Here is a 19108-nt window from a genome sequence, read left to right as displayed (position 1 = left end):
CACTTTCAGCACTCAGCGAAGCATCATCTCATTCTTTTTAATGCCGCGTGGCTTTATTCAGTGACCTATTTTGGCCATTAAAAGGAGTGCTGCTCTGCTGAAAATGATGCGCCAAAAAAATAAACTTGACAGGTTCCCAGAGAGAAATGGAAAAATAAAAATAATAATAAGTTGCAGTGAGTTTAGGGAAAGTTAGAGATAAGAGCTGTGACGGGGTTTATTTAAAGGAACCAGCCGTGGAGCAATCCTTTAACATTTCCAGAGATTGTCCTATCCAAAGGGCAGCAGGGAGAGCCCCACAGTATGTCACCTGGACATCTTCATTACAATCTAGCACCAGAGCCTGGCAGGCGGAGAGACAAAATGCACCACTCCTGCTGCTGCCGTGGGGCTTTTACAGCAACTGTTTGGTCGACCATCCACATGAAGCGCTCCAGATGTTGAAAATCACAGAGGAGAAGCCATATGCTTTTATTGTGGTGTGATGTACGAGCGTCGAACATATGAAGGCGGTGTAGTTATCTCTCCCGGAGTGCAAGGTAAAATATCAGTGGTCCGTGTCACGGAGTCACTGTCGTGCAAGAAGAAAAAAACCATTAGTCTGGTTTAGCGGAGACTGATGGCTAATGAAGCGAATGCACACCAAAGTCTCGTGGGGAAGACAGAAGACACAACTCTCATTTATATGCGCCTCATATACCAGCCCATCTGATTTAGAGGTTCAGGGCCGCAGAACAGATCAACGCAATGAAAGCGACACGTTGGTGATAACTGCCCCTAAGAAAAGCTATAAGGGGTTAGATTATACACGCCGATTTATGGTACCAGCCCTCTGAGATCACATCTATACCTTCAACGTTTCTGTCGAGGGGGAGAGCAGCATTTTTTTTCTTTAAGCTTTACAACGTGTGTGTGTGTGTGTGTGTGTGTGTGTGTGTGTGTGTGTGTAGCCCCGGCTGGACAATTTTGGGTCACATTTGATTAATGTGGAGAGTCTTGCTTATTCGTTAAGCACCGCTGCCTTGACAGCACGCCACAGCAGCAGCGGCAGCAGCTCAACCTTGATAGAAGGCAGTCTTGTACTGTAAATTGCATTATTGTGTTTCCTCGGAACATTTGCAATCCATCCAACCTGTGAACGGTAAAATAGCCCCCGAGCAGCAATTAACCCGCTTCACAGTTTTTTGTGGTTTTTTTTGTTTTTGCTTATGATAGCAGAACAGGCTGTGTGGACATCATAGATTTTTTTTTCTGTTTACTTTCACAGTTTTGAAATTGTCCACAACATGAGCTTATTCATGCTCTTAATCCGTTTTTGTTTTTTTTACAGACTGTAAAAGCATTTTGAAGACATCACTTTGGCCTCTGGGATAATTTTCTCAGTGAGAGCTTCAGAAAATAGTCAATTTAATGACACTTATTGCCTAAATTCTCTGATTTCAGCTTTTCAAATATGCATATTTTCTTTTTTGTTTACTCCTCTGTGACAGCCAACTAAATAACTTTGCACTGTGGACAAAACGAGACATTTGAGGATGTTCTATTCTTGCTATGGGAAACAGTGATCATCGTTTTTCACCATTTTATGCACCAAACACTAAATGTTGCAGCAGTATGAGGATTTCACGGTATGATAACCATCTAGAAAAAAAACACCACAATTCAATTTATACAGATTACACGATTATTTTTCATTATTTCCTTTCACAGTGACCTTTTAAAGGGATGAAAACAGAACAAACGCTTCAATTTCAAAAAGTATTCTGTCCTGACACACATCAAACTTTATAAAAACTTAAAGAATGTCCTTTCGATGTCACTAATACAGCAGAATTCAATACTGTGGTGAGGCAAATGTGCACAGTATGATTGTCATCAATTTCTTTGTCACGGTATACTTTGAATAATCAATGAATTGGTGAACCAGTCGACAAATTCGTGGACAAGAAAATGTGTCATTTCCTCAGCCCTGTTCTCCATTTTCTCATATTCTGTTGACTAAATCATTTAACTCTTATTTAAAAAGTCAATAGCAGCATATTGGATAATGGTTATGAGTCATTAGTTGCATTTATGTAGTCAAATGTCACAGTTTGCAGCTGGAAATGAAAATCTTCCCAGAAAATGAAATAAACACTCGATGAGTTACAGAACTTCCTGCATCATCAGTTGGACATTTGAGGTGGTCGTCACCCTTTTCTGACATTTTGTGAACTACGACAACTAATCGATTCGTTCAGAGAATTAATGAAAGAGATTGTTTGAATAGCCTGGTCCTATATTTTTGTTTCGCTGTTGATTTCGCTATTGAGCAAAAACATCACATCACCTTAAATGATTATGCACCATCAGTTGCATCGCTGTATTTTGTAGGTTTTAAGGTGAACGGGTCGCATTTTGCGGCTGGAAACGACCCAAAGGAAATCAAGCAAATCCTGCAGGAAATAAAGTAAACACCCGCTGATGTACAGCACGCTATTTATAACCCTAAGATAGTAATTTGTCTTGTGTCAGACGGTTTGAATTCATACATAATTTACCCGAGCAATCGAGAGGTAGCTAATACTGTATGTTTCTCGACTTTATATTTAGTAAGGGAGCAGATGTGTCCCTCGACTGTGCGGCTTCATTTCAGTGTTGCCTGGCCTTCAGCAATATGCTGATCTTTTTAATCCTTTCATGTACTCCACACAGCATGGGGCCATTTCCAGGCCCCCAAGTCTTCCCCTGCAAGGCCTCATTGGTTGAATTACAGACGTGACTACATGCATATACGTTTTATTCGTATATAGATTAATTAGGAAAGTGAATTATGCTATTCGGTCTTGTGTAAAGGCTCTGGGTTGAGCCTAATTAAGACCCTCATGTAAGATAACATGCTTGACTTGGCCAATCCATTTATCCGCAGGCATTTCACCATAATACCACATGTTAAAGAAGAAATAAAGATTACGATCCCATTAGGAAGCTGTCAGAAGCAAACATGCTGCAGGATCAGTTTCCTCTCGCCGCTCTTTATTATCCTGTGTATGTCTATTTCTGCTCCCTGATATCCAGCCGTAGAACAGGCAACCAGTTTGTGAAATGATTCTCGTTGATTTAAGTTGGCGCCCACCTGATATCTGGTGGCTCCCTGTTGCCAGAAAACATACATCATAGTCACGAAGGTCAAGAGCTCAGTCCATAAATGTGTCCATCACTAATTTACTCCTCTGCCTATCATTCATGAGCATCTGGCATGGAGCGCGTCGCAGGAGCTCAGGTATTGACTTACGAGGTGATGAAAGGCTTATTTTTTGACAAATGCCCCGAAAGAACCGAAAACATGATGAGATACTCTTTCCATCGTGCCTGAATGATATGTCTGGAACATAATCTGAAAGAATAGGAGGAGCAGTGGCACCTCTAGCGGCACACAAAGAGCAATGTCTGGTGCAAGATGTGCTCTGCAAGTACAGAACTTTTCAGACTGGCTGAGTTTATTAATGTAGTCATGAAGTGTGGGGTGAAGAGGAATCTGAGCACCACTCTGGTATAAACACGCATTCTTTTGATGAAAACCATATAGAGCTGAAACATTCTGCAGTTCTGGCTTCTTAAATGTGAGCATTTGTTGCTGCTGTCAGCTTTACATCACTGAAATAGAATATTTTTTGGGTTTTGGACTGTAGGTCAGCACGAAACATGATGTCTGAAGATGTAGCCTTGGGCTTTTGAAGCTTTTGTTGGACCTTTTTTTAAAAAAAAAAAAAAAATTATAGACCAAGTAGTTCAGTGAGAAAATAGTTTGGCAGATGAACTGATAGACAGTTCAACTGAAAGCAGTTGATATTTATATTTCATATGAAAGGGCGACCTCTAGTGGCTGTGGTAATTATAATGGCAGCAAAGAAGGAAGTTGGCGAGATGTGATGCTTTGCATTGAAGAATTTCATGATGCTCGATCGAGGAGAACATGCTCAGTATTGTTAATGAACACAGTGTAGTGCGATGCCAATTCAGAAGCACACTTCGAAGAATTTCCATTTGAGACTATCCCTGAACCCCAAATGAATACAACATTGTCAAACGGTCAGAGAACCTTTCACCCTGCAGATTCCTGTTCGTGTCCAGTGTGAAACCAAAAATCTGTGAAGATTTATGTAGATTTCAAGTAGTTTATCTGCCTAAACCTAACCAGACTGCATGTGTATGTGTACGGTATGCATGCTGGTTGCTTTGGGAACGGTGATATGTCGATACAATGGCAATCAACTTGTTCAGTCGTTTCGGTATGAGGATATGTTGTTCTAATGGCCAGAAAAGAGGTGTCTCCTCTGGTTGCAGAAAGAAGTCCAATTGTATGTAATCTTATGAAAAAATAACCCTACTTCTCACTTGATTTATTAACTCAGTAAAACAGTTTTCTAATGGGTTTATGGACCCATTTGCTAGTTTCAAGTCTTCTTCAACACAGCATGATGCTCATTTAGTAAATTATCACCCCACTTAGAGAGAAATAGACAATAAAGTAGGGTATGCTTTCCTACCAACTCACCCAAATGTGCACTTCTGGCTGCAATAAAACAAGATGTCGACTGCTGTAATGCTTAAGATGAGGCTTCAAAAGTGTAGTCCACAGTTGGAGATGAAACTCACCGGCTCTGGCTTCTTAAGGGTAAATATTTGTTGGTTTTCTTAGTCCTCTATGATATGAATTTGAATATCTTTGAATTATTTTTATTGGTCACACAGAGACCAGCCTGTACATGTCACATTGCCTCTGGGATTTTTTTTTAAATATCAACCGAACCCTCAACTGATAAATGGAGAAAATCGTCTGCACCAGATTAAACAAGGTGTCTGCAGCTCCAAAGTGAGGAAGTGAGTTAAACGGGAAGATTTTCTTTCTTTCTCTGTGAGGCTGTATTTAATACTCTGGAGATACAAAATTCAAAACACCCGCACTTCGGTTAAAACTTCCATCTCACTCCATAGCATACCAATTAAACACCCACCTGAAACAAACAGTAAAAAAAACCACAGAAGCAGAAACAACGAGGCAGCTACAGCTCTCATGCTTGAGACAAAAAGGAGCTTACGTACAGTACGCTGACTGCCGGTCCCTAACAAGCACAGAAGTTGAGCACAGACCAATTACATTTTGTATCCTAGAACAAAATCTGGCCAACAAGTCAGATTTAGATAAATCTTTAAGCCCTCAGAACTGAAAAATGTTCATTTTTCTGAGCTACGAAAATGTCGCAACTGATCAAGAAATATATCTTCAACGTTTGAGGAGTATTTTCCTCTCAAGACGAATATTAAAACACAACATGAATAAGCAATCGTGATTAGTATTTTTCATTCTCTACGGAAAGATTGTGTTTAAAGAGCCAGACAGAGGAAGGTGCATATTGCTGGCAGCTTGCAACAAAGATTTAATTATGTTTTCTAACACGGACTGGGCAGATCCTTTGAAATGCTCAGTACAACGCTCTTGATGTTTGAGCAGGACTCTTTTGGGATGCCATCATATTTGAGTAACATAATATCCGCTATCATCGCTCGCCAAATTAAAAAGCTGCACTCCCAGGCGCCATATGTTCCAGGTCGCAGAACAAGTGAACATACAGTAAGTGAGACCCATCTCAATTTATGTGCAGTAAAAAAAACTACATTTGCTGGAGCACTCCACAGACAGCTGCTCCACTTGCACGCAACAAACGGCCATTCATCATCCTGTATGGGCCACAGCTGTCCTCAGGTCCAAGAGATGGAGATGTCATGTTACAATCTCCACATCTTTTCAGGCAATCTAACTCGCCTCCTCTCCGCTATGTGCTTCCTGCCATTGTGTCAAAGACAAGAGCATTATTTGAAAAACATCGCTCGGCAAATTGACTGAAAATATCTGATGGCGCGGTTGTGAAAGGAGTTGCGCTGACTCAACTTAAAAGGCACAAAAGGTTCGGCCTATTTAATCTTTGGATTCTCACAGAAGAAAAAAGGGGGGGGGGCTGGCGTCTGATGGGATGTACTAGGAGGGCACCCGCTAAGGCAAAGTACTCGTCTCCGAGTTGCAGACACATTTTTCGGCTGACCACGTGAAGGCATTCATTTTTAAAAGTGGGTCCACAAATGATGTCAGGATTTCTCTAACAGCCCCTACAGAGCCGAGTCGTCTCTGAGGCAGACAGCTACATGTGTAGGTTGTTAGGTTGAGCAAGGCTGAAGAGAGAAACTGTGAAATTGTGTGTCTTAAAGTCATGATAAATCGGTGGAGCACATATATTTGTAGTTACTGAAAAACAATATAGATAAAAATCACACGGTCAGAATTGGATTGGTGGTCAGAACAGGTTGGATTGCTCACCACAGACATGGCTGGAGAAAAAAACTGTTTTTTGTTACGCAGTCTTGAACAGTGGTCACCGGCTTGGCAGCTTTCTTTGCCTGTAACTCAACCATGATCCCCTCCACTTCTGACATGAAAGTCAGGTTATCAAAATGTAAGGTGAATGTGATACGACACATACTATAGAAATGTGTGTATGGTGCGAATGATACACACACATAATGCATCTGTGGTTTGCAGAAATGTTAACAGCCAACATTTTATCCCATGACTTTCTTTGACTGAATGAAAAAGCACATTTGTGAACCACGCTTGGGTTACAGGGGAGTTGTTCAGGGTTATAGAAGCCTCTCATTTAGTCCTTTGTTAGGTTAAGGCACCCAAAGCACATTGTCCAAGGTCAGGAATAGAAATTTTCTATCTGAAAAATGCATCTGAAGGATTCAATGTACTGGAAAGCATTAAAAACTGGACTGTCTGTGCCGAAGGAAGACATGACCAGAGGAAACAGAAAAAAAGGGCTGTGGTATTGCTTTTTGCTCAAAAGGTAGAACACCTCCAGCAACTGCGATTTTTGCGGTGAGTTGTTTTCACAGAGTCTGATTTGAAACAGGAAACAGTTACGCAGCCAACTGGTAACAAATAATTTAGTATTCCAGCAATACACTAAAATATGTTTCTGATATGTTTTAGGTGAGAAATACCGCATAAATGCAAACATACAGGACAGGAACAATATGGTGGCTGCGTCCAGTTCACAAACTGTCTCTAGTGCGGCTAAACAGTGCACTAAATTATGTTTCTGAGCATTTGAGGTGGCAGATTGGCAGTGAAGTAACAGAATCTCAGTTTATAGTTCATCAGCGCTGCCTATTTAAGACCAGAGTTTGGTGAGACGTCCATCACTTGATACAATACATGGTGAGACAGACGCTCTCTCTCTCTGTCCAACTGAACTCACTGGCAAAAGAGTGCACGGCTCCGTCTGCAAGCAAAATGGAGAGGAGTTTATAATTTGTAAATACTTCAGTCTACTGACACAAAGCTGGTTCTCAATCAGCTTTATTGGCACTACAGTAGACCTTACACAGGACAACGTTCAATTAAACCACAACCACCAGATGAATAACCTAACCATCTTAAAAGACTTACAATACCAGACATAATCAGAAAGATAACTGAGATCAAAACAAAGATTTAAGAGTCAGATTGGCTCGAGAAATGTGCCTTTTTGAAATGGATTATGTTTTTCTTTTCTTTAAAAGTAAAGTGATCTGATCAACGCAAAGATTTCTTGTGTTTCTGCATTGACTAACGTCATGTTAACGACTCATTCTCCTCCCTCTCAGTGCTTTAACCACCGGATTTGCAAGAGTCATTAAGGCTACTCCGACGCCATAATCAGCACCCCGCTGATTTATACATGAAATGTGGCTTGAAATGCATATATACTGTTCTGTTTTTTGTTTTTTTTTAGAACAATGATCATAGAGGCAACACTGCGGCTCAACCGAAAAAAAAAGGTGGCGCTGAGCCAACAATGCATACTAACGAGGAGGATTTCTCAAGGGTGTGCTACTGGAACTTAATAAACACTTGGAAAGAGTCATTTGTGCTCGGCGTACAAAAGATCCAAGAAAATGGAAGAATATGAGTTAATTGCGTTGTGGCATTCGTGTGCATGGATCCACAGGTTTTTTTTTTTTTTTTTTTTTAACGAACAAGGTGTTTGAGTGGCTCCTTCATCAATCGGCTGAGGGATTTCACAGTCTCGAGTTTGAATCTGTGAACTGCTTCTGATTCCTCGTCCCACATACATAGACGTATTGACATCACACGTATCTGTAGATTAAACCTCTTCAGCCGTAGTCAGAAGACGAGTGAATGCTGTTTGGAATCTGAGTATTTAAATGCAGTTTAGATAGTCAATAGTTTGTTGGTCGTTGTTGAGTCTTTCCTAGTACGAGTATGATCACTGCATCTCTCCCTCTGTTACTGCAGCACAGCCACCGATCCCTCACTGAACGTTAGCCTCATTCTGCTCTTCAGCATCAGCTCCACTGGGAATTATCCTCCATCCAGCCAGGAGAGGTGACAGCGCTGCTCTCCCCACCGCCCAGGTTTGACAGCCATGATTCGGGAAGACCCTCTGCTGTGGCTCAGATCAGGGATCAACTCGCTGCTCGATGGCTAGATCTCACCGTCCAAAGAGCTGGGGGCCTTTCTACTGAGGTATGTCGACTCCCTCTGCGGCGCAGGTTCTGTACCTCGAGTGTGAGTGTGAGTGTGAGGTTTTTTTTGATCTGTGCTCATTTTTTTCTGTTGAGTCAAGTGGCTGTCTGATTAGAAACTGGTTTATGCAAATGAGGCTCTGGCAAAAAAAAAAAAAAAAAAAATGTTGCTCGAGACAACTTGTGTGTTTGTCTGAAAGGAGCGACTAACATGATTTCCCAGTGTGTGTGTTTGTGGTGTCGCTCCTTTTTTTACCCCCTTTTTTTAAAAACCACAACACCACTGAGGTTTTTGTGCTTTTATTGTGGCATTGCCTCCCTTACTGTGGCTCAGTTTTATTCTGTCTCTCTCCCTGTCGAGACATCAGATATGGTAACACAGTTCATTTCTGGGAGCACTGAATTGGATATTGAAACATTTATTAGGGTACCTGGGTTCTCACCTTTGCTAATGAATTATTCATTAACACTTAATAGTCTCAGGTTTTCTCCCGAGATTGCTCGCTGGGAATGTGAGTTGAGTCTAGAGGAGGTGCATTACAATGAACGAGCTATTTCCCTCCATTGTGTAAGAAAAGCAAAGCTCTAATAGAAAAAAGGTATCCTACTAACAATGCTAGTTGGAATCAGCCGTGCGGTTTTCATGGTGACGTTAGTCAGCGCTTGCCCCCACAGTCTAACTCGATCTTGTTTCTCTCTGTTGCAGTATCCCTCACTGCATTGTAGCACATGGATTTCAAGACTTCAAATGAAGAGGTTGGTGGGATTCAATCAATGTAACATTTTGACAGTGAAACGACTGTGATTATAGAAACAGCTCTGACATTTACAAGCGCCTGGAAGCATGCGGCTTGGACAGTGCTATAGCACATGAATCTGTGCGAATGCAGCCTCCCCTTTCCCCTGTAACCCCTCGTCCTTCCTGCACGTGAGCACCCAGGGACCACGGGCTGGAGTAGACGACTGTATGAAACTGCAATCACAGCAAAATGTCAACCTATTTCCCTCTAAATATGTAATTTATGATATTGAAATCAAAACAGATTGATATTATTCTATTCAATTAATCTGCACCTTGTGTCAAAAAAAATATACTTGTCTTTAATACAAATTGCAACTTATAGGTTTATTTGTCATCCTCACATTCTGAGACGATGAAGTTTTCAGTAATTTACAGTGGACAGTATTTGCATTAGGGCTCGGCAACAGATCGATATTATATTGTTATGTTGATATGAGACTATATAACATACCAGTAGTCATCACTGTATTATCACAGTCTCGATGTTGAGGTATTCGGTCAAAACAGTTGAAATTTGATGATATACACTATATTGCCAAAAGTATTCACTCACCCATCCAAATAATTTGAAATTAGGTGTTCCAGTCACTTCCATGGCCACAGGTGTATAAAAGCAAGCACCTTGGCATGCAGACTGTTTCTACAAACATTTGTGAGAGAATGGGTCGCTCTCAGAATGGGTCAGAGCTCAGTGAATTCTAGTGTGGTACTGTGATAGGATGCCACCTGTGCAACAAGTCCAGTTGCGAAATGTCCTCACTCCTAAATATCCCACAGTCAGCTGTCAGTGGTCTTATAACAAAGTGGAAGCGATTGTGAACAACAGCAACTCAGCCACGAAGATATCCAAACTTCATGTGGTCTTCAGATTAGCTCAAGAACAGTGTGTAGAGAGCTTCATGGAATGGGCTTCCATGGCTGAGCCGCTGCATCCAAGCCATACATCAGCAAGTGCAATATGAAGCATCGGATGCAGTGGTGTAAAGCACGCCACCACTGGGTTTGGCGGTTGCCAGGAGAACGGTACTTGTCTGACTGCATGGTGCCAGGTGGAAAGTTTAGTGGAGGAGGGATTATGGTGTGAGGTTGTTCTTCAGGAGCTGGGCTTGGCCCCTCAATTCCAGTGAAAGGAACTCTGAATGCTTCAGCATACCAGAGAGATGTTGGACAATTCCATGCTCCCAACTATGTGGGAACAGTTTGGGGATGGCCCCTTCCTGTTCCAACATGACCAATGCATAAAGCAAGGTCCATAAAGACATGGATGAGAGAGTTTGGTGTGGATGAACTGGACCGGCCTGCACAGAGTCCTGACCTCAACACCTTTCACTTAAGTTCCTATGCGAGTCAAGGCAGGTGAGCGATTACTTTTGGCAACATGGTGTACTTTTGAAGAGATGAAAAAAGTGTTGCTATAGCCTTGAAATAGGCAATTTCGTTGAGAGTGCAATGCGTCATTCCCTCGGAAGGATTAAAGATAAATAAAAGCACCACGTGCAAAAATGAGTCACCAAATATACTTGTGTCCATACTTACGTTTGTATACCTCTACGTGTGGGAAACACTGCAATATAAAGCAAGTGAAATGCTATTTAAACTGTGTCTGTCTCTTCAAAATGACTCAGTGCCCTGAAACCCCCTGATAGTGTTTCAAACCTTCTATCGGGAGCCTCGGCAAAGATGAACTCAATAAATAGTTCCATCTACTAAATCTGCGTTGGCAGAACTGGGTGCCTTTGAACGGGATCCCCCAGGGCCCCGAAACATACATGAGAAAATTGATACGATAGAATAAAGCGCCTGTGAGATGTGACAGAAAGTATAACTCTGGAGTCTGCAGGTATCCCAATGGGTAGGATTAAGATGAATAGAAAATCAGCATCAACAAGTGTAAACATTATTAAAACTGACTTCTGGTGTTAACGTTGCTCAGCGTAAACTGCAGTAAATAGCTTTTAGTAGCCAGATGTCTCGCGTCCTCAGTCACATGAGAAGATGGTGATGATGGACCTGCAGTTATGTGGCTGTTTCTCAAACCAAGTCCAGCTCTGCGTCGTTTACCAGCAAGCAAACTGTTTAATCACTGGCAAACCACGATACGTACCACTGCCAGCAAGTTGCTTCCCATCTGATGGTTTTCCTTCTCAGTGTGGCTTATCTTTTTTCTCCTGATAGGCTGATGTTGAAGGTAAATGACTGCTTCAGAGTCTTTAACATCAGACACAGATTAACACATTTTAAAAAATGCTGCATATGTAGTCCAATGAGAGCTGCTCACCTGGCGCACAGACCAAAATAGTTTTCTTAGTTTCCAGGTTTACTCAGTGGTTATGTACAAGGAACCTAAAAATGAAGGAAGGGTTATTACGTCACCAAATCTCGCTCCGGGGCCAGACTGTGGTGTCAGGTGTGTCGAAGCCAATGGGAGATGCATTTAGAAGCACACTAAAACCATATCTACGTCGAATGACTTCTGATGAGGAAATGCCTTCAGGAAATGAGCGAACACACTTCAGAGAGGAGGTTAACCACAAGATTTCCCCCAACTGAGTGACGGGGCTGATAATATTTTGATCAAACGAGGCAGGTCCGACTGATTTCCGCCAACGAGTCTGCACTTAGACCATAAGCAAAAAAAAAAAAAAAATCTGTCGCCAGCCTACTCTCTGAAGTGTGTGCCTTCATTTCCTGGAGGCGTTTCTTCATCAGAAGTCAAATGGCACATACTGTATGTTGGGTTGAAGTGTGTTTCTCCATACATCTCCCACTGACCTCAATACAACTGACAGCACAGTCTACAACGCCCCAACATGAGATTCATTCACGCGATGACCCCTTCCTTCTTTTTCAGGTTCCTTGCTTACGGAGGACAGGCTTTACATTGTGATGACGCCACAGAATTTTAAATCTCTCTTCTCGGCTTGAGAAAAGTTTCACAAAAGTCATAAAAGAGTCACAACTGTTCCATAATTGCAGCACACGGTTTTACTGTCTTACAGATGTCTCTTTTATAATCGTGGTCTGTGGGGGGAAATGCCGGATAAACTTGGAAGCAAGTCTGAGCGGCGCAGCCAAATCCAGTTTTGAATAATAATGTAATGGTTTGGGGACATACTGCTGCAGGTGTGGTTTAAACCATGTGCACGTTTCTTACAGGGGTGTGAGTCCACCAATGGTTACATCTTGTAGAAAAGAAAAAATTGAAAATGAAAAAACTAACCTTTAGCTCAATTTCTTTAACACACTCTCCATGTTGAACTCTTCCCCTCCCTTCTACACCCCTGGATGAGAAACAGATGTCCTTGTTGCGGATCTGCTCCGATCACGATGTAGATAATAACGGAGGGGAGAATCTTAGAGAAACATAAACCAGGATCAGTGAGGAGGCTAATTAGCTACAACACGAGCACTACAGCGGGTCAGTGCTCTGCCACGTGAGACACTGTCTGAACCAGCTATGTACAGTTACGGCACTACTGCCCTCATTTTGCTCGGCTAATGACTCTCACACGCACATTACTTCATATAATGTGAATTAATGCGTCCCTCAATTCATTCCTCACGCTGCAGCTGCAGGCGGAGGCTCGCTTCTCCAACATCCCTCATTTGGGGCTGAGAGATAATATGCTCCATAAACTGACTTTGATTCAAGTTTGACCTGCGGACGAGATGGTAGCTCTAAGAATAGCCGCCCGACTGTCTTGTTAACTGATGAGCGACGTACGCCGGGCGACAAGGATGCTGACACTGGTGGCTTCTTTCCATTAGCAGTCTTGTCAGGTGAAGGTGCTTCTTTTATTTAGACCTTTTTAAGTCAAGGACAGAGCAGGCATCGCAATTAGCCGGGGAGGAGGGAGTATACGCAGAATGCAAATTTATGCGGATTAGCATGTTTTAAATGGATCATTGGAAAGAGACACAGTCCTCACGCTGGGAGATTCAAATGTAGAGCGTGGTTCAAGCCACTTAATTTCACAGGTTCTTAATTTGTCATCACCGTGATCAGCCTTTCCCTTAATGTAAATGAGACGGTATAATTTCAGTTTTTTCTTTTTTTTTTCTTTTTATCTCAAGGTGCATGTATACAAAAGCAAACAGAGGGCACGAATCATAAGAATCGATTTCAATGAAGGTCTGCTCATTATTAGAAACCATGAATCAACAGTTGTCTTGGGTTTTTTCTCCGTCTAAATGTGTGTTTATTACTCAGAGCACCGATTTATTTGTTCCAACCCCGGCGTTAACAAGGAGAGTACTGAAAAAGAAAAATCAACAGAAAAAAAGTCTGTATCCTAATTCCCATTTTCATCCTGCAGTCGAGTACTCTCAATGACATTTTCATTTCATGGCCAGTTAATTTAGTCAGGGAGGGATGATGAATGATTTTTATCTCTCTGACTGTTCGCAGACAAAGACTGGGATTTATTTGATGCAAGAAGGTAATGAGGAGCCGTTTAATATTCGACTACACTTGGCCAAAGATATTCTGACCATTCAAGAGCAAGATGTCATCTGTGTGTCGGGAGAGCCTTTCTACTCGAGCGTAAGTAGCCCTGGTGCTTCTCCTCTATACGTTACGCTGAAAAAAATCATTAACATGTACGGCACAGTGAATGAAGGTTGCAGCATAAAGATACTGCGAATGTCTGCGTCAATGACAAATCAGTTAATCTATTCCTCATAAATCAAATGGAGCTATTAAATAGTGATTCACCTCCTGGATCCTGGCATACAGAGAGATATTCAGACCTCACTTGTCATCATCTCTGACAACTTTGTACAAATCCACTGGTTCTCATTAAAACCCTCCAGTTCATGACCTTTCCCAAAACGTTATTTTTCAACCAATAACCTTTTGCTGTCAAAGACGAAATAGAGGAACTGCTCGTGTCTTCTCAAACATGATCACTAATTAATGTAAAGGATGAAAGTGCTACCGCAGACATTTTTTAAGCCTTGGTGACCAATTAAACGTGCCCATTTAAAATAAATATATAAATAAAATGCAGAATTCCTGCAAGCTATCAGCACGAAATGTTTTGAGAATGCAGGCGTCAAATTCCAAAAATGGAACAACATCTTTATACAAGAGCTACAGGCTGTAACGATCGATAGATAACGGTGTCAGATCTCAAAGACCAGAGACAATTACGGGATCAATAAAGAACAGAGTGAGACAGACAATAGATCTTAAGATCTATAGAGTATAATAGAAAATAGAAAACAACAAGAAACAGCAAAAGAAAAAAGAAAAACAGCAACGGCAATGCAAAGAAAATCCATTTTTAATGAATAGGAGAGTTTAAAAGAGAGGAAGAGAGGAGGAGGAGAACAACAAGTCAAAATTTCATATCCAAACCTCAGAGGAGTCCGAATTTATTGTCACTGTCTCATGAATTTGACACTTTTTTGATCATTTCTTTTTAACGATGTTGTTACTTCTTATTGTGAGCTCGCTGCTCAGAGAAGGTCTGCTGCACGGCAGAAAACATTGCGTTTTCAAAATTTTTAATAAACTTAGTAGTGACATTTTATGGCAGTCCAACATTTTCTTTTGCATCATTTCATTTTATTTGGCACCTGTCTACGAGGTGGGCAATGAACGATAAAAATGTGTCATTTCCCGTCCCCATCCACCAGTAGCTTGTCGAAAAAGGTTCAAAATGTTTTGAGATAATTACTGTGAGGTTTATAAACATTATTTTGATTGGCCTCAAGAAGTTGCAATTGATGACAAGCATGCCAGATATTGCACTTGTCAACATATTCACATCAAAATTGATCAAAATGATATTACAAGATAACGTTGGATGTGGTCAATACCATCATGTCTCTGCACTGAGCTGGAGCCAGGAGGTGATTAGCTTAGCTTAGCATCAGGACTGGAAGAAGAGGGAAACAAGCTAGTGTCATTCTGTCAAAACGTGCAGTGGAAAATCAGCTTAGCAGCACCTCTAAATTTCTTTATCTGGTTTTGGTCGTCTAGTTTTTACAGGGAAGTGGCGTTGTAATTGTTTGCTGCCGAACAACAGCCGTGAGCAGTGACTGTCTGCAGCAGGGAGTGAAAAAATGTTCTTGACTCCACCAAAACCCACAAATCCGACTGTGCGTGGAGCCAATTGACTAGCTTCAGAGGTGCTTTGGACAGATCTAGGCTAGCTGTTTCCCCTTTACTTTCAGTCTTAATGCTAAGCTAAGCTAATCACCTCCTGGCTCCAGCTTCAAATGTTATGTGTAGGCTGGACATGTAAGTCTAAATCAATCCCTCTAAATCTTGGCAAGAAAGTGAATATGGGTAAATCGCGATATGATTCATGTAAAAGTCTAAAAAAACGACAGTATTGAATATTAGTGCTTCCTTTTAGTGGAAAAGTGAGTTATGTTGGTGCTACACATGCAACTTTCACAAATAAATACGGATTTTTCTTCAGGTTTTAAGTTGATCCTGATTAACTTTTCCACTAACTTTTTTGCAACCTCTCCGTATTGGTTCTGTTGTAAGAGCTCCGTCCGCTTCAGCGTCAGTCTCAAGTCATTTCTTGATTCTCCCTGCGTCTCTTGCAGGAGAGGACTGTAACGATCCGGAGGCAGACAATTGGAGGGTTCGGTCTGAGCATCAAGGTAATTTAGATCCCAGCTGATTAGGCTGCTCCTCACAACTCCTTTAAATTAAGTCTGAACAAGTGTTATTGATCATTTTCTTGTCAAACAGCACCAGCCGAGGGATTCGCTGGAAAAATTAGCTCCTCGCGAGCGTCCTCGAGTCGTTCAGGGTTTGTGATACCTTCGTCAATTTAATGTGATTTGATTTTGTTCCCTCAGGGTGGAGCAGAGCACAAAATCCCTGTTGTGATATCAAAAATATCAAAAGAACAAAAAGGTATGTTGTTTTTGTTGTGTGTGTGTGTTTTTTTTTTACTTTCATCTTACTCTCCGTGTTAGTTTTACTGACATGTTTTTTTTTTCTTTCCCAGCTGAACTCTCTGGCCTGCTGTTCATCGGAGACGGCATCCTTCAGGTAGAAATGCCAGAACTCAGATTGATGCTTGTTTACACACCTCATCCTACACTGCAAAAAATAACAAACGCTGTATCTTTAATAATTCACGTGCCACATGTCTGCAAAACTGCGTTCCCGTAAGCAAATGTCACATCCCTGCTCATTCATTGGTTACAAGTATATCAGGCAAAAAAAAAAAAAAAAAAATCTCTTCCCACATCTCATCTCTCCCGGCTCGTGTGATGCCGAGGAAACATCTCCGAGACAGCCAAAGGCGTTCTGTATTCATGGCAACTGTGGATGTGACTCTCTTGTTTACAGCTTTCAGCGCAGATGCCATAACAGTTATTGTGCTTGCCTCATTAATCATTCTGAAGATGGAGCTGCAGTGATATGATGCCAGCAGTATTATTTAGGGTAACCCTGTTATTGTTCTTCCTAGATAAATGGAATAAACGTTAGAAGTTATCGCCACGAGGAAGTGGTAAGCTGTCAGCTCATATCTCATATTTTCTTACACTGGAACAGCTCTTTCAGCGGCTTATCTTGTCTCACTTTATGATTTGTATCCTTTTGACTTGTAAAGCCAGTTGTGTCTGTTTCATCCTGTTTCTTTTTTTTTTAAAGAGGCAACTAAAAGAAATGTGTGTGTACGGAGCGTAACTTCTGTGTCTGTGTAAATCCCTTATCTCGGCTTTCCATTCTTAGTTAGACGTTAGCACACCATGTTTCATCACAGCACGCAATCGGCAGAAAACACAGTTTACAGCTCCCGCTGTAAAAATATCCCTGCATTTTTTATCTCGCAGGTCCAGGTTTTGAGAAACGCTGGTGAAGAAGTGACTCTCACCGTCTCGTTCCTGAAGAAGACTCCAGCCTTCCTGAAACTGCCCCTGTGTGAGGATTGCACGTGTAAGAAAGCTCTCCAAACACTGCTTAATTGAAGTGTATAATCACTGAAAAATAATTAACCAGGAGTATTTTTAGCTGGTATTATATTCTGTCATGGATCGGTTGTCCTGGTGACTGTAGAACTGAGCCTGGGAAATTTCTTTTTAAAAAGCCTCACATCCGGCTCTAAAAAAGATGACGTTTTGCTAAAGAGGGGTGTAAAAAGAGCAAAGTGTGTAACTCAAACCTCAAAACGGATGTGAGACGAGACAAATGACGTTGCTCATTGTGGCGCCATTGATTGCTTTTCCATGGGAAAGCTTTAGCCCGTCATCAGACTTGAAAGCGTTTTATAAAATCCTTTCATATGCGTATGTAGGCCAGGTTGACTGGCCATCCAACCAGTCATCTGAATACAAATTGGCACAAAGCAGGAGCCCTACAGTGCTGGAGAACAAAGCATCACACTTTGGTTGATGGCTGTGATTCACTGCAGTTGGAAGCCTTGAAATAGACGGGGGGTGTTGCTCTGAGTTTGTAGGGTTTATTGGCTTTTTTTTGTGTGTGTGTTTGTCCCTGCTGTGCTCTCAGGCATCCCCAGCGACCAGAGTAGTGGGACCTCCTCTCCTCTGTGTGATAGTGGCCTGCACTTGAACTACCATCCGAACAACACGGTAGTTTTTCCATTAGCCTCTTCTTTGACTGACTGATTCTATAATTGTCCCTCTGTAACCATGCTGCAGCGTCCCCGCTGCCAGAAAGTTGTTTCCATGCAACTGTCACTGCTCCCTGATAACTGGGATGCTCTATCTTTATCGTTGTGAGGAGAGTGAATCAGCTTTCCTCTGCAGCCTGCCTCTACACCTGCAGCTACTACAGCAGCAGCAGCAGGGCTCGAGCTCTTGACACCACGCGCTCCTCTACATTGTGTTTCACTCTTCCGCAGGACACGCTGTCCTGCTCGTCCTGGCCCACGTCACCGGGGCTGCGCTGGGAGAAGAGATGGGTGGACCTGCGCCTTATTCCGCTGCTTCACTCTCGCCTGTCGCAGTACATCCCGGGCTCTGACGCCTGCAGGTGAGCCGCAGGACTCGGTCTTGAAGCTCTGGTATCTCCCTATTAGGCACACAATGGCTTTTTAAATGCTTTGGGGTTTTTCAAATGGAGCAGATTTTCTGCTATTTAGTATAATCATTTAAACACAATCAAATAAGTCAAACAGTCCTGGGTTTCTGCGTCAGGACCATCTGAGCATGATGTAATGAGCCATTACGTCGTCTATGAAGTTTGGTGAGAGTGCGGATGAAACAGTAATCTTGTGGACTGACTCTTAAAGGACCACAGTTGTGATTTGGCATATGTGAGCCCCATTAATAGAAAATTGCGTAAGAGTGCCGTAAGTTTAATATGGATCAGCCAGAGAGTAGCTAATGGGCTCAGTTTGTTTTATGACAACAAAGATCAACTTACCAAACACTGTAAGGTCATCAAAACTCACGCCTCAAAATGACCAAGTAAACTAGACTACTGATGTTAATATGTTAAGACTTTTACCCCCTTACAACTTCATTGAATAATCTACATTTCCTGTATTTCATGTATTTCTGAGGAATTCTGTTTCTTGTGTATAAACAGTTGTCATCTGAACCTGCAGGTCCCCTCAGATTATAGCTGGTTTCAGATCTGTTACTTCACTGTTTGAGTAATTTTCAGCCGCAGCAGGCACCAGTTAGTGACTGGTTGAAGAACTCAGTGGAGCATTTAGCAGCTACAGATACAAGTCTTCATGATTATTTATTGTCATTGTGCAATGCAACACAGCAAAGTTAGTATGAAGTGTTTTTTAT

At 41.8% G+C, this 19108-nt stretch overlaps 1 protein-coding gene across 4 annotated transcripts in view; it reads left to right on the top strand.

The window, feature by feature from the left end:
- Positions 1-19108, top strand: part of sntg1 (syntrophin, gamma 1) — a 38785-nt gene that overhangs the window by 2095 nt on the left and 17582 nt on the right. The window contains exons 2-11 of one of the 4 annotated variants that reach the window (XM_037085406.1): positions 8387-8569; positions 9275-9324; positions 13779-13913; positions 15935-15991; positions 16193-16250; positions 16345-16388; positions 16813-16854; positions 17180-17282; positions 17853-17935; positions 18208-18338. In XM_037085406.1, coding sequence (XP_036941301.1) covers positions 9298-9324; positions 13779-13913; positions 15935-15991; positions 16193-16250; positions 16345-16388; positions 16813-16854; positions 17180-17282; positions 17853-17935; positions 18208-18338 — 680 coding nt within the window. In that variant the 5' untranslated portion in view covers positions 8387-8569; positions 9275-9297. Of the gene's footprint in view, positions 1-8338; positions 8570-9274; positions 9325-12651; positions 13151-13778; positions 13914-15934; positions 15992-16192; positions 16251-16344; positions 16389-16812; positions 16855-17179; positions 17283-17852; positions 17936-18207; positions 18339-19108 lie in introns of those variants that run through there. The other 3 variants (XM_037085405.1, XM_037085408.1, XM_037085407.1) reach the window with 3 other exon arrangements.

This window comes from Acanthopagrus latus, chromosome 21 (assembly GCF_904848185.1).
Source record: "Acanthopagrus latus isolate v.2019 chromosome 21, fAcaLat1.1, whole genome shotgun sequence".
Classification (NCBI taxonomy): domain Eukaryota; kingdom Metazoa; phylum Chordata; class Actinopteri; order Spariformes; family Sparidae; genus Acanthopagrus; species Acanthopagrus latus.
The sequence above is the reverse complement of the archived record's forward strand: the minus strand, read 5'-3'. Positions and strand labels throughout refer to the sequence as shown.